At 35.1% G+C, this 23,351-nt stretch overlaps 4 protein-coding genes, 1 long non-coding RNA gene and 1 other non-coding gene across 9 annotated transcripts in view; 2 read left to right on the top strand and 4 right to left on the bottom strand.

Annotated features, from left to right (window-relative positions):
* The window catches only part of LOC106361269 (U-box domain-containing protein 5), a 44,308-nt gene extending 41,153 nt beyond the window's left edge, over nucleotides 1–3,155 (top strand). For both annotated transcript variants that reach the window (XM_048737824.1, XM_048737823.1), the window contains 3 exons: nucleotides 20–196; nucleotides 279–386; nucleotides 456–3,155. In XM_048737824.1, coding sequence (XP_048593781.1) covers nucleotides 20–196; nucleotides 279–386; nucleotides 456–2,249 — 2,079 coding nt within the window. In that variant the 3' untranslated portion in view covers nucleotides 2,250–3,155. The remainder of the gene's footprint in view (nucleotides 1–19; nucleotides 197–278; nucleotides 387–455) is intronic.
* Nucleotides 3,156–3,241: 86 nt separating this feature from the next.
* On the bottom strand, nucleotides 3,242–4,483 carry LOC106361270 (60S ribosomal protein L8-3). Its single transcript, XM_013800996.3, has 2 exons — nucleotides 3,966–4,483; nucleotides 3,242–3,698 (listed from the first exon to the last, which is right to left on the bottom strand). Exons 1-2 carry the CDS (start codon nucleotides 4,403–4,405, stop codon nucleotides 3,362–3,364), a joined length of 777 nt encoding a protein of 258 aa, XP_013656450.1. The 5' UTR covers nucleotides 4,406–4,483; the 3' UTR covers nucleotides 3,242–3,361.
* A 780-nt stretch (nucleotides 4,484–5,263) lies between these two features.
* Nucleotides 5,264–9,098, bottom strand: LOC106361271 (metal-nicotianamine transporter YSL1). Its single transcript, XM_022690076.2, has 5 exons — nucleotides 8,972–9,098; nucleotides 7,506–7,904; nucleotides 6,958–7,225; nucleotides 6,713–6,847; nucleotides 5,264–6,612 (listed from the first exon to the last, which is right to left on the bottom strand). The coding sequence occupies exons 2-5, from the start codon at nucleotides 7,894–7,896 to the stop codon at nucleotides 5,382–5,384; spliced, it is 2,025 nt and encodes a 674-aa protein (XP_022545797.2). The 5' UTR covers nucleotides 7,897–7,904; nucleotides 8,972–9,098; the 3' UTR covers nucleotides 5,264–5,381.
* Nucleotides 9,099–15,936: 6,838 nt separating this feature from the next.
* Nucleotides 15,937–17,859, bottom strand: LOC106361272 (dof zinc finger protein DOF4.6-like). Of its 3 annotated transcripts, none has more exons than XM_013800998.3 (2): nucleotides 17,621–17,859; nucleotides 15,937–17,224 (listed from the first exon to the last, which is right to left on the bottom strand). In XM_013800998.3, exons 1-2 carry the CDS (start codon nucleotides 17,642–17,644, stop codon nucleotides 16,190–16,192), a joined length of 1,059 nt encoding a protein of 352 aa, XP_013656452.2. In that variant the 5' UTR covers nucleotides 17,645–17,859; the 3' UTR covers nucleotides 15,937–16,189. The 3 variants fall into 3 exon arrangements, with proteins under 3 accessions (XP_013656452.2, XP_013656453.2, XP_022545796.2); XM_013800999.3 differs by having other exon boundaries at nucleotides 15,937–17,221; nucleotides 17,621–17,851; XM_022690075.2 differs by having other exon boundaries at nucleotides 15,937–17,214; nucleotides 17,621–17,844.
* LOC111199757 lies at nucleotides 17,436–17,918 on the top strand. The gene is made up of 2 exons (XR_002653604.2): nucleotides 17,436–17,582; nucleotides 17,709–17,918. It is a non-coding gene; the product is annotated as an uncharacterized LOC111199757 (long non-coding RNA).
* Nucleotides 17,919–22,306: 4,388 nt separating this feature from the next.
* TRNAA-CGC lies at nucleotides 22,307–22,380 on the bottom strand. Its single transcript has one exon. It is a non-coding gene; the product is annotated as a tRNA-Ala (tRNA).
* Nucleotides 22,381–23,351: the final 971 nt, after the last annotated feature.

Below are 23,351 nucleotides of genomic sequence, written 5' to 3'. Positions count from 1 at the left end.
TGGTGTTGTTCTGCTTCAGATGCACTCTTCCATGTGCTTAGCCTTGAAGAAATTAGTTGATAGAGTCATGAAAATATTTCCTGAAATAGAAGCTGCTAGACCCGGATCTTCCACAGCGATACAGCCTCTCAACGAAGCTTTGGAGAAAGCTAAGCTGCTTCTTCAATACTGCAGTGAATCCAGTAAACTCTACATGGTTTGTCAAAAACTCAACTTCCTCTCACATTTTATGTACTTTTTATCACTGTATGTGATTAATATGTTGCTTCAATCTTCAGGCAGTAACAGGAGATGATATACTCACAAGAGGTTCTAGATCCAAAAAGTTATTAGAACAAAGCTTAGCTGACATCAGAACCATGGTTCCTACTGCTTTGGCTATCCAGGTTTGTAACCAAGCTATGTTTGTGACTTTTTTGTTTTGTGGAAAATGCTGAATCAATTGTTGCTTGCAGATACTTGAGGTTCTCCAGGATCTTAAGTCAACAGAGTTGTCTCTAGAATCATCTGAAGAAGAAGCTGGGAAAGATATTAGGGAACTGATGCGACAAAGCACATCTTCTTCTGATGAGATCAGAGATTTCCACTTTGCAGCCCTAAAGCTCCAGCTCTCAACACCTGAAGCCGTTGCGGTAGAGAGAAGGTCCTTAAAGTCGCTTTATGGGAAGCTAGGCGAGTGTGAAGGGAACAAGAGACAGATTCTGAAGTATCTCCTCTGCCTCCTGAAGAAGCATGAGAAAATCATATGGAGAGATCACAAAGATAACTCTCTCACACTGCATCAGTCTTCGAATGATTCTGTGTGTGCTGGTGTTGCAGATGCCGGGTGTTCTGAGGAATACAATGCAACACTTCCCGAGCATTTCAAATGCCCTCTTTCTCTTACCGTGATGTATGATCCTGTCATCATTTCTTCGGGCCACACGTTTGAGAGGATGTGGATTCAGAAATGGTTTGAATGTAATGATTCATGTCCTGTATCGAAAAGGATACTGGATGATTTCACATTGCAGTCCAACGTAGCAATGAAGGATCAGATATCAAAATGGTGCTCCAAGAAGGGTCTTGATGTTCAAGATCCAGCAATGAAGCACGTAAACGCTTCACATAATCTTGACTTCTCCATTCCTAGTTTTTCAAGTCCTCTGTACAATATCTCAGACCTCAGCTGTTTCAGGAGTAGTGACATCAGTTCTAGCTTCTCCACTGAATCAGAAACAGAAATCAGAGATTCTACTCACAGCGAGTGGGAGATAGAACCCTTATGTGAACTCAGTAAGCTTCCATGGAATGCGCAGGTCAAGGTTGTTCAAGATGTAAGAAGTCTTTTTGAGCAAGATTCTAAGGCTGCTCGGTCTATGTCGCCGAGTAAATTTATTGAGCCACTTGTCACATTCTTGAAGAATGCTCATGAAAGAAATGGCACTGACGTAGTAAAGGATGGATTGGAGTTATTATTGACTTTCCTCAGTGGAAACCGAAGGGCTATAGACTCTCTGGGAGAAGAAGTATTTGAAATGTTGTGTGTCTTTCTCGGGTCTGAGTTAGTAGCTGAAGAAACTCTAAACGTACTCGAGGTTCTCTCTAACCACCCACACCGTCTCTCCAAGATAACTTCAACAGGCTCTCTCTCTTGCCTTTTGAAGATCGCTGAGTCTGGAGCAGAAAATCTTCAAGAACAAGCAATGATCACACTCAAGAAGCTGTGTTCAAGCAATGAGATTTGTCTGGAAATGGTCTCTCTCGGTTTTGTCCAGAAGTTAACATCTTTCTTGCAACAAAACGTCTTCAGCAAACACTCAATCATCATGCTGAAGAATCTCTGCAACACGGAGAAAGGTCGGGTTTGTGTAACCGAAACCCCGGGTTGTTTAGCTTCAATATCTGATTTATTGGACTCAAATGTTTCCGAGGAGGTAGAGAATGCAATCTCCATTCTCCTCCAGCTCTGTGTGGAGAAGATAGAGTATTGCTATCTTGTGGTGAGAGAAGGCCTTAATATCTACTCATCTCTTCTCTTGATATCCAACAACGGAACCGAGGAAGCGAAGGTGGGTGCATCTGAATTGCTTAGAGCTCTTGAAGAAGTAGAAGAAGTAGAAGAAGAAGAAGAATCCTCCACACCACAAGAAGAAGCAACTACTTCACAGGTTGTTACTCATCAGGAACCTATAACAAAACCATCTCCAAAGAATTCTGGTCTTTTTGGACTCAGTTTCTCCATTTCCAAGAAGAAGATAAAACTATAAGTTTTGTTAGGCTGTTTTTAACTTACCTTTTTAAGAAGCTATCATTTTTTGTGGTTCTCTTTGTTGAATTCTGTAACCCAAACCCTTGGTTGTTTAGCTTCAGAATCTGAGTTACTGGAAGCAAATGTTCCCAAGGAGTTAGAGAATGCAATTGCCATGTGCAGAGAAGATAGAGTATTGCTATCGTGTGGTGAGAGAAGCGTTGATATTTACTCATTTCTTCTAGAACCCAGGAAGGGAAGGTGCGTGCATCTGAATTGCTTAAGAGTTCTTGATGAAGTAGAAGAAGAATCCTCCACAACAGAAGAAGGAATAGTCCAAGATCTTTCTTAGTTCAACTGTGCCGACTCTAAAATCATCCGAGAAGCAGCTGTGAAAGCAGTTAGGGAACTGGTTCTATGGAGCACATCTTATTCTGTGTCGTCTGATGAGATCAGAGATTTCCATTGTGCAGCATTAAAGCTCCGGCTTTAATGTCATCATTTCCACAGGCCACAACTTTAAGAGGATGTGGTTTCAGAAATGGCTCCACTTGACGTTTGACATACTCCATGACAGAAATGGTGCCGCAGAGATAAACGCTTGGATTGGAAGTCATTGGCTACCCTTAGTAAAAACATGAAGGCTATGGAATCTTTAGAAGTATATTCCACCTTGGCCCATTGGGAGACGGTCTTACGGGGTGGTTTGTTCCGCCCTCGACAGGGAGATGAACAAGAAAGTTCCCGGTAAGAGCGTTTGTTAAGAAAAAGGAACTCGCAGTAACGTAATTCTTAATGTGTTTGCATATCTCCCTTAAGGACGTTATGTTGTTTCCTCGTGGGAACAGCTTTAAAAATGTTGATATATAGTCTACGAGCATATGTATTCTGGTTGGAATCAGATTCATTAAACCCTTCTAGTCTCCACTGCAAATACTTGTTCAGTTACCACTAAAGTTCTTGTATTTGCATGTTTTATTTGCCAAGAGGATCGACGTTTCTTAACGCAAAAAAAAAAACATAGATTCTAAATAATAGAGAAAGGTCGCAACCGAGTATCCATACATTTCAAAACAAGGTCTTAAACACAATCCAAAAAAGTGAAGAATTTCATCATGCAGCTTCTTCTCCTTATTCTTGCTTGGAAGCAAGAGCAGCAGCTTGACCTCTCAGACGACCAGTCCTCCTCGCAGCAATAAGACCAACCTTTTGCCCAGGTGGTGCATCACGACGAACAGTACTAGCGTGACCAATATGCTGATGGTTACCTCCTCCGTGAGGATGCTCAACTGGATTCATAGCCACACCACGAACCTTAGGCCAGCAGTTTCTCTTCACACGGTACTTGTGGTACGCGTTACCCGCCTTAAGCATCGGCTTCTCCGTCCTTCCACCACCAGCAACTTGACCAATCATAGCCCTGCAACCACTTGGTACAATCTTCTTCGAACCAGATGGTAACTTAACCCTGTCAAAATCAATGTTCAAATCAAATTGTTATTGTAAGAACGAAACTATTCCATTAAAGCACTAACAACACACTAAAACAATAAAACTATAAAACACACAAACACTAAAACATTAAAACACACTAAAAAAAAAATAAACCACTAAAGCATACTAAAACATTAAACCAATAAACCACTAAAACCACTAAAACACTAAACCGTTTATCAAAGCAACAATTCATTAAAACGACAAACGACATTAACATTTCAATACAACAAAACCAAACCTTGTTGTGTCGTTGTCGGGATTGTGAGCAATAACGATAGCGTAATCACCAGAAGCTCTAGCGAAAACCCCACGATCACCAACATGATGCTCGACGTTGCAGACAACAGCTCCCTCGGGGATAGATCTGAGAGGAAGCACATTTCCGACGACAAGAGTAGCTTTCTTACCGCAGTAAAGAAACTGCCCCGTGTACATACCCTCGGCGGCGACGAAGAGCTCCTTCTGCTTCTTGTAACGGAAAGGATGACGGAACGCGACGCGGGCTAACGGAGCACCGCGTCCTGGATCGTGGATGATCTCGGTAACGACACCTTTGAGGTATCCGTTTCTTTCGCCGAAGTCGAGGCTTCTGAATTTGGCGGGGCCCTTGCGGTGGTGGGTGTGGGACTTGAAGACGGAACCCGCTCCCTTACGTTGAGCTCTGATGACACGACCCATGGTGGGTGGATCTGAGTCTTGTTGAGTTTACGGCGGGAGCAAGGAAGTGAGGGTTCGAGATCTGTGACAACGAGGAAATGAGCTTTTATATGTGGAAATGTCTTACAAAGCCCTAGTGGGATAAGATGGGCTTATCTTAAATGGGCCTAATATAAGCCTATTTACAGCCTAAACTTAAAAGACCTTGGAGTTTTTTTGTTACCTTGGATCAGTCAAACTCAAACCCATCAAAAATCAAGAAGTAGACCATGCTAGGTTTTAGCATTTTAACAGAACCTAAAAATTTTGTTCAAAAAAAAAAATTTGTTCAAAAAAAAAAAAAAAAAACAGAACCTAAAAATATCTCCACTATTTTCTGAATCAAACCAAGTTAAACATTTTAATTTGAGATCAAAACATTTCCATCATTTTCTAACTGGTTCTCATGTCCTTTACTAAATTCAAGAGACAGAGAAAATGAAATCTAAATCTAGTGAATCTTTTTTAGGAAAGGAAGTTTTTAGCTTTTCTAATGATGCATCAAAATTTTAAGCTTCTAGATTTATTAAATCTTGTTATAACTAGATTTGTCTGAAACTAAAATACCTAATCACTTTGCAATATATCATCTCAGTTCCATATATTCATCAAAAAATCTATTTAAATTCAAGTTTCAACATCTCGATTCAAATCCAAACACTGTTTATATTAGTATCGAATTAGTGATAACATATCAAAATTCATATTCCAGATAATTTTCTCACCCTGAGATTCTAACAGAGTGAAAATTATTACTTTGATTAGATCACAATTTCATGCAAGTAGATTTTACTCTAATTTCTACAAAACAAGAAAAAGAAGGAAAAAAAAAACAAGATGTTTTTGTTGGCATGTCTTCTTATTATTCAAAGAACAGAATGATTATAGTATCATTTACTTCTTCTAACTTCACAACTCAGTTAACTTCACGTCTTTTTTCTTACTCTTTTGACTGATCCTAAGAAGCTAAAAACTTCATACATATTGGAGGTTTTACACCAGCTAGTGCAAGTATCGCCGCCGGTAAAGTCCAAAGCCCTTCCCCGCATATTAGCCCCGAAGCAACCGCCGGAACCATAACCTCAGCTTTCCTCCGATTCCTCTTCTCCCAAATAAACACAACCAAAGTCCCAACACACATATCAATCGCGAAATAAGCACCGACCAGAAACGGAACCGCCATCGCCGTCGGAAGCGGCATGAACCTCCCCACCTTCGCCGGAGCAATATCCCTCACCACGCTGACCAAAACCGCAAACCCGAAAAACCCGTAACACATTTGGAGACAATGTAGAGGCAGAGCAGAGAAGCCTTGCACCCCAAGTATCGCCATGTTCCTGTATATCAAAGCGTAAGGAGCCTTAAACTCGCCGTTAGGGTTTCCGACGTCGAACGCTCTGTAGAACAAGAAGAAACTTAACGGCGTCACGATGCAACCAACGACCGTTCCTATCATCTGGCTAGCGAACATAGCCTTAGGTGACGTCATCGTGTAGTGAGCCGTCTTGAAATCTTGCATCAAGATGCAAGAAACTGAAACAACCGATTTGATCAGTCCACATCCGGCTAGTCCGGCCACGACTCCGTTCTCTCTTCCGGTCACGGCCGCGAGAACAAACAGACCGATCTTACCGTAGTTATAAGCCATGTTAATGTCGGTAAGTCCAGCTCCATAGGCGTTACAGAAAGCTAGACACGGTGCGAAAACGTAAGCTACGATAACGTAATACCATTTGAGCTGCGGGAATATCAGAGGGACCACGACGGTTGAGACCGCGGCGAAGGTAAGATATCCGGAGATCCCTATCCACATGGGGATTTTATCTCTGAGGAAGTTCTCATCTTCCTTGCGAAATTTTTGTTGTTTCTTGTCTCCCACGGCATCGAGATCGTTAGGTTTGTTCTTCACTCTTGCGTTGATACTGATGATGGTGACATAGATGATCTTAACGAAAGTGTAGAGACCATCGCCGAGGATTAGAGCTACGGATAAGAAGACTTTGTAACCGTATATGCTCTTCATGTTGTGCTCGTCGAGATTATTAGGGAACCAAGAGCCTTTGAGTTTGTCAAGAAGAGGCCACATTAAGCCGTAAGAGAGAATAGCTCCTAAAAGCAAAGAAATGTTAACCATATGTGAACAGATCATTCCTGCTCCTACAAATGTCATGCTAAAATCAAAGAAGAACCTGCACAAAAAAAATACTTAGCCATTAATCTCATAAAATCCATCAAAATTTCAATTTCGAGAAAATATGTCTTTTAAGTATTATATTATGTGATGCTTACGTTTGTTTCCAAGCTTTCAAACCAAAGGTTGGGAACTGAGCAAACCCACAATCTTCTATGCCGGAGAAAAACCACTGGAAAAATCCCCACAAGAAACTAAATGAGAAGTATTTCATGAAGCCACGCACTTGTTTCCTGCAAATCCATTTCATTTTAAAGATTAGGAAACTTAAAGTAATCATTTCTTGCAAAGTAGGTTAACTAACTTACTGTTTTAACTAAAAAAAAAAGGTTAACTAACTTACTTGGCTTGTGCATCTCCTTGTGTGTGGAAGCCATTGATGAGTACAGCAGTAGCTAGACCACTAGGATATGTTAGCTTAAGGTCAATAATCATAACCTTACGGAGAGGGATTAAGACAAAAAGACCGATGAAACACACTGCAAAGAGATAAGCAGTCATCCAACCAAGGCCTGGTTCTTTCACACTCTTCTCAGAGTTACCTTCCATGTTTGGACCAGATAACACATATGTCTTATGGTTTAACCCCAGAAGATATGAAGCAAACCCACCTGAAAAAAAAAACACAATAAAAATTTTTTAAATTAGTTGCTCAACAACACTTTAAATCGAAAATTCTACAAGTTGATTATATATTATATACACTCCCCAAAGTAAAAGCAATATCAACCCTTTTGTTGTGACTTACCAAAATCAAAAGTTTTTCATAAAAGTTATATTTTTAAGAGGTTTGGAACTGTTTTACAATTCATTCATTAAATATTTGCTTGTTTCACAAGGAAACGAAAAGGAACAGGAAAAAAGGAGAGAGAAGAAAGTTGTGTTCTTAACCTCCGACCGCGATGCCGTAACAAGCAACAGCAGATGTCTGAATCATTGTGTTCTCTTGTCTTGTGAATGGTTTCGAGACAAATCCTGATTTCTTGAGAATCTTAGTCCATGTCTGGACGAAGACAAAAGCCAGTAAAGCTGCAGAGCTGTTGAGGTTGGGAACAATCCCTGTCGTAAGATTTAGCTTCTGAGCTATCACACTGAACACAACTCCGATCACTATGCTCACTAAAACTCCTCTCACCGTTATCTGCTTCGTCCACGGTTCGATCGTCCTCCCAGACATTTCTTCCTCTGTCTCTTGTTCTTCTTCTTGTAGTGACAGTTGATTATCGTTCTCTTCTTTATCAACTTCTTCCCTATTCATGATCTTTCTCTGCTCTATCTCCATGGAAATCTCTGAAGAAAAGAAAAAATGGATTTGAGCTATGCAAATGAAAATTCTTTTTACATTGGATCTATCTTTGATACTTATATATACAATAATTTTTATGAATATATTATTAGATTTAGTTACTTATATAGCATAAAAGAATTTAAGCTTTGCAAGTGACATCTTCAATAAAATTTTAAATATATAACTATTTTTTTTATTATTATTTGCATAAACATATAACTATAAGTCTAGAAAATTTTAATGCAAAAATACTCAAAACATAAATACATCATAGAGAATACCAGCTTTTACCATACAACTCTTATACCACACAATGTGGGTTCGAATTCCAGCTGGTACTTTTAATCTGATTAAGAAATGGATTGAAATTGACTTAAGGCTTTGTCTTAAATTGGTCAAAATTTTTTTTTTGAGAATATGGACCAAAATAACTTAATAGACCCATAATAAATTTAAATGATTTGAGTCAAAGAACAAAACAGGACCACCCAAAGCAGTTTTCAACCTAGGATTTTCATGAAATTCTTAAGCAAAAGATTTATACCCATCAAAACTGAAAACAGATATGAAAAATGATTCTACAAAAAAAAATTGAAAATTTTCAACAAAAAAATCAGAAAACCAAAATCTTAAACACGATATTTCAAAAATCCATAAACTTTATTTGGATCTGAATTTCTTTTCTATATAGAAACCAAATATATAGATCTAAACATGTAAATATTCATATTTACCATTAGATCTAAACATATTTTTCAAGATAAAAATCAAAAACTTAGATTTAAACATGCAAGGATCATATGTAATACAAATGAAAAATGCCACAATTGTATAATTTTTTTTCCATTATAAACTAGGAAATCAGATTCCACAATCTAATCTTCACACAAAATAAATCCAAAAATGGTTTCATTAAACATCAAATAAATGCAAATTCTCTTTAACACAATCGTAGATCCAAACATAAACTAAATATGATGCTTTGATACCAATCGTTAAATTTAATAATTAATTTATAATTCATTATTTATATTAGTTTCTGAATGAATATACATAAGCGAAAATATACCTGGTGAATTTATTCTAGATTAGGGGTTAAGAAATCTGGATCTTCCAAAGCAAAATCTATATGATTTAAGATCTATATTGATAGAGATATAGAAAAAATTCTTTACTAAGGTTACTTTGGAATCAAACCTCTTTTTATAGAGTATTAATTTTTGATTCAATTTTCATCAAACTAGAAATTTTCAAATGTATCCACTTTCATAACACTTATGTTAATAATCTTTCATTTATTGACTAAAGTGACCATTTCTACATATGTTAATTAATTAATTATATCACAGTCAAACTTAACATATATGACTCCATCAGATTATCATCTTTTTTTTTTTTGAACAAAGACTCCATCAGATTATCTTACTATGTATGTATATATAGTTTCATTTGTGAATAAAAAATACTTTATTTGTTTGGAAAAAATAAAAAGAAAGCTCATTTTCACTTGCGCGTACCCCCCCCCCCCCCCCCCCCCCCCCCCATCTCTCTCTTTTTTTTTGTAACATCGTAACCCCCATCTCATTTTTTGTTTTTCATTAGTAATTTCTAATAGCTTATGTAATGCTCTCCTAAACAAATAATTATACATACTGAAAAAGATTATGTGCCCCATCTAAATGTCATCCTAGATCCGCCCATGTCATCGTCAATAATCTCTTCAGTGCGCATGTCCGACACACGCACTGTCCAACGTAGACGAATCCGTCAAAACTTCAAAGGCAAAAGTAGCAAACGAATAACGTGTGAACAAAAAAATAGTTGGGAGATATTTGGTATCTAAGTCAAGTGGCGAAGTAGTTTTTTTTTTTTTGGCCAAGTAGTTTGTTGCTGGCATCTTGTTCCAAATGACATGAAATGATATTTCACTTGTTTGGTAATAAGGTGCTTTTATTTTTCTTTACAGCCAAATGAAAATATGTGGTTCGTGCAAGTGTAATGATTTAAGTGTCCTTTATAATCAAAGGTAAAATGAAAACAAAGAAATTCGACAACCACATCATCATAATATATGTCTCGTACAACATGACGTCTAGAATTTCCACTCTCATTAGATTTGCATATTTCAAAGATAACCATTATAGGTACTTTGACTTTGGGTGCAAATTTTCGACCCGGGCCTAGGTTTGAGTCATGCAAATAGTCACTCTGAATAAATGTGACTATTGAGGACAGTTAATTCATTTTGATGAAAAAATGATGGTTCTTTAAAAAAGAAAGACTAATAGTTACTTTCCAAATCCAGAGTTCATTTTGATCATACAAAAATATAATACCTACGTTTCAAATTAGATGATATTTAAAAAAAATTATATTGTTTCAAAATATAAGATGTTTTGAGACTTTAAAATTAATTTTAACTTTATAGAAAACTGTTCAACCAATTACATTTTACTGTTTTTTATAATTGGTTGATTGATTTTTACATTATATATTTTAAATTGGTTTTTAGAAGAAAATAAGTTCGTTAATATTTATGCACAAAACTAAAACATCATATGTTATAAAACGGATGGAGTATTAATTAAGCAGATGTTATGATCCAACTACCACTAATTTTGGAATTTATTTGAAGGTCAAAACACACAAAATACATTCTAGGCTTCATCATCAGAGGAATTTTGACAATTAAATAGGCTCTAGAAACTTTATTCAACATGAGGATGTACACTGTTTAAAACTATATAATGTAACTATCATACGTATATCAATAACCTTAAAACATATTCGACATTTGCTATTTGTCTAAGTCTTTAAGAGAACTATAAAATGTATGTTCGGAATAATAAAAGATGTATATAAATATAATATATATGCCATAATTGCATATAGATCGATGTAAATATGATGAAAGTAGTAAGATTCTAATTGATGTGGCTCAATGGACCAGAAGACCGATACTACCACAAACCACGACAACGACAATGCACTTTCTAGTTAATTTCTTCATTCTTTTTTTCGTTTCCCTTTCTACGCAATCATTCTTCTCAATTATTCTATGGCTTTTTTAACAAAAACATTCTACGAAATCCATTTTATATCTTATTATTTATTTTCACGAATGAATTCAGGTAGCTCTACATATTACGTTACATTAATATCTCACCAATTAGTCAATTACATATAACAGTGTCAAAAACTTCAGAACGAAGAGCCCTTAGTACAAAAAAAAACTTCACAACGAAGTTCTACAAAATAAAATACCTACGTGGAAGATGAATATTAATCATAACTAAAAACGACAAATAAACTACAAAAACATTTAGGAATTAAAACTTAATAGTGGGTAAAAAATGTATCGCCTGACTATCCATGGTTATGGGTCTTTCACGCTCGCTCACTTAGCCCTTGCCCCATGGACCGTGCGATGGATAGTACGTTAATATTTTTTGAGGCTCGAAAGTATTGTTTACTGACCTTCTGATCACCACATGATACTTTCCGTGTTTTACTTTCACTCACACGATATCATATCACATCATTTTCAATAGGTTATTCATCCTTACACTACTCCTGATTAAACACATTTAACACTGAAGTTTTAAACAGATGTATATGAACGAAAACATAAATACAATTTGGTGACATAAATAGCCAAACTAATCTTTTAAACATTTTCATGAATCGCAAACCGGGATATTACACAAAATTGAGACCAAATACTTCTAAAATTTCAACTCCAATGTTGATTTCTACTCTGAACTAATTTGCGTGCATTTCATAGAGATCTATTATTAGGCTTAGTAGGATAGATTCGCTGAGTTATTATCTAAGAATCAAGGGGGGAAACAAAACATTATAGAGTGGGGATATTGATAGGTGGATGGCGACAGAAGAATAAGAAATGAATACTACTCCTTGACACCATCCATTTGAAAGAGAATCTCATTCACTCTTAAAGTCACAGCTTATCCTCATATATCCTTACATTGACCCCAAACTAAGACAATTACTTTTAGACCATTTGCTAAAAGTCTATGGCGTTTTCTCTCTCTAACTTATATGTTTGCGTCAAAACCTACATTGACCCCAAACGTGCACCATATTCTTTTACTTTCATTGACCTGTTACCTAAGTTTTTGTTCGTTGGAAAGGCTAGGCTATGTTTTGTTATTTGCGGTGACTAGTTGGAAAAGAGAGAGAGAAATGACTATATATGCTCTTATGCATACTAATGTTGCTCGAAAACATCAGATACATGCATCTAGTTTCTAGTAGCTGATGAGTTCCTTTTTATGTAAAAAATCGCTTATGTGCCAAACTTTAGTTGGTATTAAATTCATATTCAATAAAAACTCTATAGATTAATAACATTGAAAATATGATAATTTATTAATTTATAGAGTTGGTAGTTTAAAAATAATTATATTTTTAAATTTATTTTATTAAAATATTTTTAGTTTAAAAATGAAAAATATTGCATTCGTGATAATGATCGCTACATATTATAGATTTGAATTTTAACTATTTTATTGAATTATTTGATATATTTTATGTATGATGAATACATATCATAGAATACAAAATCAATTTTATTGGTAGTTCAATGAAATAAAAATAAAATTTAGAGATGAAATTCATTTTTTAAGAAAGAAAATAACAGAATGCTTTATGTATTTTTATATAAAATTTATATATATATATATATGTGATTGGTAATTTGTGAATTAAATGGAACCTCTAAGTTGTTGACATGAATTAAATGGAACCTCTAAATTTATATATATGTGATTAGCAATCGTCTCTCGGCGTTCACATGGATCAAAATCTCTAGGTTTGGTTCACAGAGTCAACATGAGTCTGTATAAATTGATGACAAAAAAAAACCTTTAAGAATTTCTAAATATTATTATTTTATAAAATTATATCATATCTTACACTAGCCCAATCTATTATTAGAAATATGTATTATTTTATCGTTTTATTAACTTATCGAATATTTATTTATAGAATTTCTAAATAAGAGAAAAATTATATATTTGCTGACACAGTGATACACGCTCTCGTTATAAACCACTACCGTAACTGCAACTATATGTATATTTCTAATTGATTTTATAATCAACTAAATTAATCATTTTAGTACGAATAATTTTAGATCAATCAAATCGTTGGTTAGTACTCTATTACTGGCAAATTAATTGATCTGAACAAACAAAGTCAGGACAACGATGAAATTAGTCCCTTTCTTTTACTCTTTACCTTGAGCTTGTGGAAACACACGATTCAGTCGCAAACGTTTTTAACCAATTCAAAGAAGTAATCAAAACAAACCCAAAAGTAGCAAGGGCTGCGGATTTTAGATGAGTAAAGAGCTCTTCTGGTAATAGCATAAAAGGTAGCATAAAAGGCCGGCCCAATTATTGATGGACTTGACTTTAACGGATCAGTTTGATATTTATAAATCGTTGGTGATTTAAAACCTCTGCGGTAATTAGAAACAAGTTCACAAAAATTCACAGAAGTTTATTTTTAGATCGAAGGTTTATTATTCAAACGACAAAAGAAAATAAGATTTTTACAAGTCCAGCCCAAGCTATAAAGTGATTGACGAACGTGTCTTTTTTAATGAAAAACGAACGTGTCGTTATTGTTTGAAGTTGTTAAGCTACAACACGAGAGAAACTTAACGTGACATATATTTTATTGAAATTAAGAGTTCCTTTCTTCTCCTCTTATCCGTAAGATCACATCCATATCATACCGAATTTAAGTAGAAGGTCGAGTCATTGTCACATCCAGACAGAATTGTTTAACGTTGGTCGGATTCTTTAATCTTTATTTATATATTGGCCACCATGTCCATAACGCACCACTTAAGTCCTTTGACCTCGATGTCTATGTTGTTCGACGCCACAATCTCATTATTTATTTTTGTAAACCTCGTTAACTAAGAGTTCTTGGATGATCCAAATCGATGTTGTATATTTATCTTCTTTTTTGTGCTTAGCATGTTGTATATTTATCTTTGATTAGATAATGATCATATGGTAATCATTGGTTTAACTAAAATCCAGCGAGGGAGAGGGTTATTGGGTGTGATTAAATAACACTTTTAGAGTAAATATTTTTTTACTCTGTATTCCACTTAATTACTACCAATCAGATTGAAAACAATGAAAATAATTTTCATCTACTTTCAGCTGAATAAAGAGTAAAAGTTGACGTTCTCTCGCATACTTTTTTCTGTTCATTTTTTTTTAAAAAAATTATTCTTAATTTTCTCTTTTACTCTATTTATTATTTTTCTTTTCCTTGCAATTCATCCACTTTTTTTACTCTGGGTTACACTTCTTTTTACCAATCACATTCATTATGTATGTCTAAACATATGAAGGCTATGACTGAAAGATCTTTTTAGAGTAAATATTTGAGTGGAAAATTTAGTTACTCTAATTAGTTACTCTCTTAAATCACCAATCAGGTCAAAACATACTTTTTTTTATTTTCTTCCATTACTATTGAAATGGAGTAAAATGTTACACTACACATGAATAAAACTTAATTTATTTATTTTTCTCCCATTTACTCTACTTTCCTCTCTCTCTCTCTCTCTCTCTCTCTCTCTCTCTCTCTCTCTCTCTCTCTCTCTCTCTCTCTCTCTCTCTCTCTCTCTCTCTCTCTCTCTCTCTCTCTCTCTCTCTCTCTCTCTCTCTCTCTCTCTCATTTTAATTTTTTCACTACTTTTCACCTTTTTATTTTCCTCCATTTACTTCACAATTACCAATCACACTCGAAGATATTAGTCCCTCAGAAATAAAAGTATTCACTGTAATAAAGTATTTTATATGCAGCTAATATGTTTCACTGTCGTTTGACCACCGATGTGTCTGTTAAACATAAAAGTTCGAGTCTTACTTTCTTTTACCGTGGAATTTCAAATTTATCGAATGTCAGCATAACTATTTTTAATGTCAACAGAACTTAATAATAGCGTGAGACAATTCTCTCAAAAAATAATATTGATATCAGTGCAACTAAAAATTCTCTGTGTAGACAAAAAAATAAGTTGCTGAAATATATATTCATATTTCATATCACTTAAAAAATTTAATACTGAAATTTAAAATACAATTTCTAGTAATAAAATACTTGTAGGTGGTTTCAAAAAAATAAAATACTCGTACGTGCTTTCGTAGAAGCAGCTATGAAATAATGAAAAAAAAAAGACTTTTTTCAAAAAAGGTAACGAAAAAAAAGAAAAAAAAAACAGACAAAGGGTCAAGATCTAGATTGATGGAGCTGAAATCATAGTGGGATGAATAATTTCAAACACACAGATTTCAAGGAGAATGTTTTGGTGGGCCCCACCTTCAAAGTCACCAGCTGGGACATATTCATCACATTATTCTTCCCTCTCCTCAATTTATTTTTATGTAATTTATTAGTTCCTCCTGCCTAGCACATCGAAAACCTAACATTTCAGTGTTTTCCTAATAAAAGCAATTTAGAACAAGTGCATGAAATCAACATTTTCCAAACTTTAGCATTCCGTAAGACAATCAAAATTCATCAAGTTAATTAGGTACCTTTCCCAGCTATTGTTAAACTAGTCCAATCAATCGTTTTTGTTGTCAGGAACGAACCCATTCATTAAATGGATTATCATGGTTTCATAAATGGATTAGTTGGAATGGTAGGGCTTTAACCAGTCTTTGGCAACTAATTAAGTGTATTTAGTGAGGACCATGTGAAAGTCATCAGAGCTTACCTGTCTCTTAAAATTTAATTTTCTCATGATATTTTTATTAATTATGTGCATTATTTTAAGTTATGACATACATGCGTTGCATGACCAAATAAACAAAACATACTATGCTGCTGCAGATAATTAGTCACACACTATAAATACAAATGTGTTTGTACTTATTTAATTATAACGTCTTAAATTATTAGTCGAAAAAGACATGAAAACAGAAACAATAAGAGAAGGAACGTTAAACCAAAAAACAAAAAAGAGAAGGAACATCAAAAGACCAGCCAACGTGTCATTTATAACCTGTGTTAGTGAGCCATAACAAAACTCAAAAACAAATTATGCATTCAATATGCATGCACCCCCAATAATGTCCTTATATCCAAATTAACCCCAAAAACAATAAAAAAAAAAAAGAAAACCCAGCAATAAGAACATCAAAGTGAAACTGAGAACACATTGATTAATTAAATAAATAGCAATAATTAACCATTAATAATAGTACTATTTTCATCACCAAACAGAGAAAAATTAGCACCATGATCCTCCACTCAGCATCCCAGTCCAATATCCACCAGAAGTTGCAGCTGCATCTCCACCACTTGCTCGCTTCTGATGATCATTAACGTCGATATTAATTGTTGCTGATGAAGACGAAGAAACTGGCAATTTCAAATCTTCAAAAGGAAACAAGTGCCTTCCATTCACATCATCACCAACTTCTCTTCCTTCTCCTCCTTGAAATCCTCCGTGGAATTCACTATTATCATGATGATGATCTAATGAAAATCCTAGCAGTGTGGTGTTTGAGTTACTAGGCTTGTAATGATCTTGCATTGAAAATCCTTCAGATGTTGGACCTTGATTATGAACTGGAAACCCCATGAATGAAGAATTCGAAGTATTCCTGTTGTTACAATTGTTGTTTCTTATGAGATCCAGAGGGGAAGTTGCCAGAGCTGACGTGGCAGAACATGAAGAACCAATAAATGGATTGTTAGTGCTCGTGTTGTTGTTGCCAGTGTTGTGGATGAGGTCAGTGAAGTTGGTCCTGATCAACCCAGGTGGTGGAAAACCTAAATTGAGATTTTGTTGAGTCGTCTCAAAGATTTTAGGGTTTTGACCGGTCAGCCCTTGTTGAGATATGCTCATGAGGTGGTGGTGAGGATGATGATCAGAGTGATGCTTCTTTGTAGCTGGTTGTGTAGAATCCGAGTGATTTTTACTAATATCCAAGGAAGAAGAAATTGAAGAAGAGTGAGATCTCTTGTTCTTTCTTGAGCCACCACCTACAGGGATATTCCTAAGCGAACCGCCTTCCGTCCAATACCTTCGACAACCTTTGCAGAAGAATCTTGGCTGCGTCAAGCTATAATTGTTGTAGTAACAAAACTTCGTGTTGACTGAGTTACATCTTGGACAGTTTATAGCTTGGTCTTTTTCTGGCCGTGTCTTCCTCTCAGCTACACCCGCCGCCCCAACCGATGGTGGTGGTTGCGGCTGTGACGCTTGCGGCGTTAGGCATGTGTTTGTTACTATTTCTTCCAAGGGCTTCACTACAATCTCCTTATCATCAAAATGACAAAAGCAGATCTTCCAACCATTAGCACAAACCATAGACTTATATATGTAAAAATATCATTTAAATATATTGTTTAATTATGAACAATAAATGGTTTTTCATCAAGACATAAATGATTGGAAATTTGAGAAAAAAAACAGTAACCAAAAACATAAAAGAAAAAGCAAATTAATAAAGGTAAAGTGGAAAAATACATATACATATATATAATATGTAAAACCTGTTGAAGAGAATAGAACCATCAAACGAAGAAGATCCGGTAACATTAAACTCTAAGCTAAATCAAGTACCACGAGTAAGAAGAATCAACTGATCTAATCTACATCGATCAACACATACATAGTGAGTTGTAATATATATATATATGTTTGTGTGTATACCTGTGGCCATTGAGCCGTATCCATAGATGAGTTTCCTTAAATCAGCAGATATGAAACCTAATATTTTATTTTCTTGGTTTGACTCTAGATTCGAAACGAAACAAATCTCTGTGTGCTTGTTGGATGAAGAGAGGAAAATTTGATGGTTTAGAAAACTTTTTTGAATGCAATTCGTTGTATGCTTTTGTCTGATCACATTTGCTTTATGAGAGAGAGAGAGAGAGAGAGAGAGATTTATGAGAGAGAGAGAGAGAGAGAGAGAGAGAGAGAGAGAGAGAGAGAGAGAGAGAGAGAGAGAGAGAGAGAGAGAGAGAGAGAGAGAGAGAGAGAGAGAGAGAGAGAGAGAGAGAGAGAGAGAGAGAGAGAGAGAGAGAGAGAGAGAGAGAGAGAGAGAGAGAGAGAGAGAGAGAGAGAGAGAGAGAGAGAATTGTATAATAAAAGAACTAAAACATTCCGAGTGGGAATCTTTGTCGTACTGAAAATAAACAAATACTTTTATACGCATCCATATGATAAATCATATATGCATCATGCATGTATGTAAAGGGTTATATATTGCCAGGGAACTCTCTAACATCATTTAGAAATTAGTGGAAGGATTAATGTGACAAAGATATAAACATGTGTATTATATATGTTATTTGGATATGATACTTGAAAATATATGGACGCATCTTAGTCGAATTGAATTTTGGTCATAAGTTAGGTATTGGATATCTATGTCTTAACTTACACAAAGATTTCAATTGAGCTTACATTTAAATTCCAAAATACATACATCAAAATTTCTTCGTTTGATTTGATCATTTGAATGCCTGAGCCTAGAAGTGGATAGTTTTCTTCTTTTGTTTCAAAAGTCGACTACTGCTCTTTTCATAGTAAAATGATGGATAGTGGGTTCTTTACCCAAAAATTTCGTTATTATGGTTTTTAGAAAGTTATCAGGGGCAATAGACGTTTTGCAATATTTCGATGAAAAATATAATCAATATGCATCAAGTATTCCGAATTTATTTAAGTTTATTAAAATACATGTTTGTAATAGCATGCTGATTTATGCACATCTCTCTCTAAAAAGTTGAATTAGTAGATCTTGAATGTGCAATATTTTGATAAAAAAATATAATCAATATGCATCAAGTATTCCGAATTTATTTAAGTTTATTAAAATATATGTTTGTATTGATTTATGCACATCTCTCTAATAAAGTTGAATTGGTAGATCTTGAATGCTGAAGCACGAATATTTACTTTAGCATGAACAAGAACATCTGCTTATTACATGTAGCATTACGTAGCATATTACTTTACAAGTACAACGCATCAACACATCTAGTATGATATGCATCATCGCATAATTGAACGTAGAATCAATACTTTTATCTTTCTGAAGACAAAATCGATATCTGTCACTCTTTTTAACTATCTTGTTAGGAATATTATCTTTGTAAAACAATTATCAGATGAAAGAAAATACAATAAGTTGTCCAAAAGCTATATAAAGTATAAACTTTTCACGAAATAAAGCGTGTTTAGTAGATCATATATCTGTACGGAGAGAAAAAAAATTCAAGTACTTAAAAAGTTGACCTTCCATTGACGTACGTATGAACCTATTTTTATTCTAACTTAATTGGTCGACCTCTTTTTTTTTTGGTAAAAATTGGTCGACCTCTTTATTATTAAAACAAAACAAAACGAACACATTTCATATAACACATTTCTTGACACTTATCTACTACGACTACACGTACAAATATTATGTGTAAAAATGTTAAGAAGAGAGAGCCAAAACGCACCCTCAAAGGTCCACATGCTCCAGATTAAAAAAATAGCTCAGCTATTATTCATTCACTTATCCGTCTTTCACGTGTGTCTTAAGATTCCGATTAGGTCGTAGTTACATGTATCGCACGATTTTAAGCTAATTTGTGGACGGTCAGGATCTACTCAGGATTTTCCCAAGAATGTTAATCATGACGGTGTATACGATTAATCTATGTCCTATTATTCAACATGGCCTATGTGTCATCAGAGCGTGAGCTATCTTAGTGTACAAAACAGCTCAGGAACACCTAAACTCCTTCACTTCATGTGTCACGCTCCCTTATTAGTTATCTTCTTCTTCCCTCTCAGTTTACCAACAGTACATTAAGTATATTATGAAATTAGAAAATAATAACCAGCACAAAATGCATGGAAATTGCGCAAGTAAATCTTATTCCTAATTTTCTGTCTACAATGTAAATTTTTTACAAAATTGTTGATGTTTCAATATGTAAAATATTTCTGTATTTTTAAGTAAATTTAAATTAATTATATTTTATATTCTATTTTATAAAAGGTTAAATAATTTAATTTCTACTTTTATCGATACTTTTTATATAAAAATCAACTTTTTAAATATGTATATTTTTACCTAAAACATCCTATACTTTAGAAGTATTCGTTAGTTATTGATCTTCAGTTCTTGATAACAAGTGTTGTAACCTGAGTTGACCGGGGACGATTAATGAACGGCTATAATGGACTTGTGGGCGGTGAAGTTGGGTCCCATGTTTCTACATGCGCATGGCTTTTGTGATTATTCTCGCCGAAGAAAAGATCCACCGAATCTCAGCCGTTGGATTCTTATGGATCCGACGAAGTGCGTAGATAGCATCTGTGAAAGTGCGGTCCATGTCATCGCATGTGGACAAACCTGCACCCTTAACAAGTTGCCATTAAAATGCAAACCAGCAACATAACCAACTTTCACTAACAGTATATCTTTTTGGAGCAAGCTAGCTAGCTATGCGGCTAGGCCTTTTCATTTAGATAAAATGTAGAATATCCGGTATAGACGGAAATGGATAATTAAGGTATTGAAAACTATTACTCAAACTGTATTTTTGAAAAAGAAAAAAACAATTTCAATATTATTTGTAAGCGCATACAACAAGTGATAGTTTACGAAACTTGGGAAGAAACAAATGCAAGACTGCATAGATCGAAATTGACCTTGTATGTATCTCAGCACATAGAAGGATATTTAACTTACTGTAAAGATGTAAGATTTGTAAAATTTGATAGAAAAGTCATTTAGAATCATGCTTAAACTACTCTTGGACATTTCATACGAGTACTAAAATTTAGACTTAAGCCCATAATGATTCATAGTTTAATACTAAACATTACAGTTTGCCAATAAGCTATTATTTTGGGCGCCTGAATACATTTGGGTTCGCCCAGATAGCTCAAGAACCGCACGATAACGAGGAATCCGTACGCCTAACCTCTCCCCAGCCTGATACCGTGGATCTCCAAAGGATCACCTGCAGAGTCGACGCCTCGTGGCGCAAGCTCGAATCTTAGGATGAGGTTTTCATTTCAAAGACGAAGCAGGAAGAGAATCGTTTGGTTCATTCGGTAGTAACCAAACAGTCTCTCCAATCCAGGCAGAATTTCGCACCCTCTTCTGGCTATGAACTCTGTCTTACTTCTAGGCCACCAAGCCATGTCTTTCGAAACCGACTGCCTTCAGCTAGTCAAACTCCTCCAGGATGAACAAGATTATGAAGAATGGCCAGCATTATTGGCTGAGTTAGATGAATTTCGCTCTATTAGTTCTAAATTTTCATACTTTTCTATCAGTTTTATTTCTAGAGATTTAAACTCACGAACGGACCTTCTTGCGAAAGAAGCCCGATCTCGTCAAACTGTTTTCTTCCATGTTCACTCTCCTCCAACCAGGTTGATCTCAGGAATCAATTTGTTAGAAAGAAGTTAATAAAATATGGAGACTTTGCCGCCAAAAAAAAAAATACATTTGGGCTTTCTGTATTTAAAATTAGAACATTGTCGAGACATAAATTAAAAAGAGTTGAATTGACGATTTAAATGTGGGTTTTCTGTAGTACATAAATTTCCTTAATTCCCTTGTAAAATTTGAGGTTCTTATCAGCATTTCTTCATGTGTTTGTAAAGAAAAGTTAATGCAGAAAAAGGGAGAGAATAATAAGGAGCCATTATAGGTTTCGTAGCCGTAAGGATTATCACTGGCCTAGTTCCATAGATTGACAATGTTGTGCGTGTATTTGAGGCATTTGTTCATGTTTTCCGTTCACAAATCTAACAACTAGATTGTCATATCTTCCGAGTTATTATAATTCCTCTACTTTATATATCTGTTGACAAAATAAAACTCTAACTTACTTCCAATTTAGCTCTCGTTCTGCTTTCTATGTAGAGGAGTAAACAAATTGAGCGTCTCCAGGACGTCGTCCGACCATCATTTTCTAATAGAAAACAAAATATCAAGTTAGTGCACAAAAAAAAACAAAGTATCAAGTTAAAACCGATGAACGATATGATAGTCAGGTTTTAAAGGGCCAATAACATCAGCGAGCATTTGTTGTACTAAACAAACCAAACAATGTTTTTACCTTTCTTGATGCCTTCTCAGAGGCAGAGACCATTTCTAGAACCGAGGTGCCATTACCCGTTCCAAGATTGTATACCTCACAACATGACCATTATTCCAAGAAATATTCAGATTGGACTTCGATTCAATGGTAAATCATAAGAAGGAAAGGCATTGTTAGTATAGGCAAATGGAAAGCGAGAAAAGTTCCCATTTTCTTTCGCCTGAAGTAACAAATACCCTCTCTATAAGTCTAAAACAATGAGCAAAATTGCATTTAAAAATTGAGGTGCGGGGAATCGAACCCCGTGCCTCTCGCATGCGAAGCGAGCGCTCTACCATATGAGCTACACCCCCAGATTTGTTAACATATACGTCAACAGTTATTAGAGCAAAATTGTACTGATACATTTCTAACACAACCCCAAGAAGACGCATGTTGTTCCCCCTAACCTCCAACACAAAGAAGTTCAGTTCACCAACTAACTCATAACAAAGTAGTAAGATATAGTCTATAGCTACATCTGCAGAGAAGCATTTTGTACACAGTACATAGAAGCATGAAAACTATACAGAGCAGTGTACAATCCTCAATCTACCAGCAGTCATGGCGCAAAACCGACAACCAAGAATCCACCTGAAATCAGGAAAAACCCAAGAAATCATCAAGATTATTACAATATTGCAAGATCTCTCAAAGACGAACATGTGCGTTAACATGTCTGAGTTGTAGAAGTGCTTGAGCACTTGCCATTTTGAGGTGGTTAGTCTCACCTAAGCATACGGCTCATTTATAATCCATTCTCCGGTTTTGCAATTGTGAAATAACCCCGGTCCGGTCAATGTTCATGTAAAGCTCCTATTGTAGGTCCAGTGGTTTAAGTGACACTGCATTGGTTATCTATCTCTCACTCCCCCAAATTCCATCATCTGAATTTAAACAGTTCTTCAAGTGTTTTTAACAATTTTTTTTTATCAAACAAACTTCATTAAAACCAAATTAGTTAGGCAGATGCGTTTTTAACAAATTTAAAAGAACGAATTTAAACTGCAAAAGAAAATCTTGTGATTGGTAAGAACATATTTTTGGTATATAGTATGACACTTTCCCTAATATAATTAGTGTTATTGCTATTATTTACAATGAGAGATTACAATATGAGTGTCTGATGGGAAAAGTTATAGAATCATGACTTAGTCAAGCACCAAAAGAACTTTTTAAGTGGTGCTTCAAGCACCACTCTTCTTTTCTTCAACTCTAGTATATAAGCCCTGTTCGTTGTTAGATCGCGGCGGTAGCGTCTAGCGACTGATTTTACAAAGCAAAAA

This window comes from Brassica napus, chromosome A8, assembly GCF_020379485.1.
Source record: "Brassica napus cultivar Da-Ae chromosome A8, Da-Ae, whole genome shotgun sequence".
NCBI lineage: Eukaryota > Viridiplantae > Streptophyta > Magnoliopsida > Brassicales > Brassicaceae > Brassica > Brassica napus.
This window is presented reverse-complemented; position numbering and strand designations above follow the sequence as displayed.

Bases quoted from the DNA above. Each gene is read 5' to 3' on its own strand.
- LOC106361271 (XM_022690076.2), bottom strand. From the start codon at position 7,896: ATGGAGATAGAGCAGAGAAAGATCATGAATAGGGAAGAAGTTGATAAA. The intron at 6,848-6,957 runs GTAAGTTAGTTA...ATGGATTTGCAG, and splicing joins CAAGGAGATGCACAAGCCAA to GAAACAAGTGCGTGGCTTCA. The intron at 6,613-6,712 runs GTAAGCATCACA...TTTTTTGTGCAG, and splicing joins TTGAAAGCTTGGAAACAAAC to GTTCTTCTTTGATTTTAGCA.
- LOC106361270 (XM_013800996.3), bottom strand. From the start codon at position 4,405: ATGGGTCGTGTCATCAGAGCTCAACGTAAGGGAGCGGGTTCCGTCTTC. The intron at 3,699-3,965 runs GTTTGGTTTTGT...TGATTTTGACAG, and splicing joins CCCGACAACGACACAACAAG to GGTTAAGTTACCATCTGGTT.
- LOC106361272 (XM_013800998.3), bottom strand. From the start codon at position 17,644: ATGGATACGGCTCAATGGCCACAG. The intron at 17,225-17,620 runs GTATACACACAA...TTTGATGATAAG, and splicing joins ATACGGCTCAATGGCCACAG to GAGATTGTAGTGAAGCCCTT.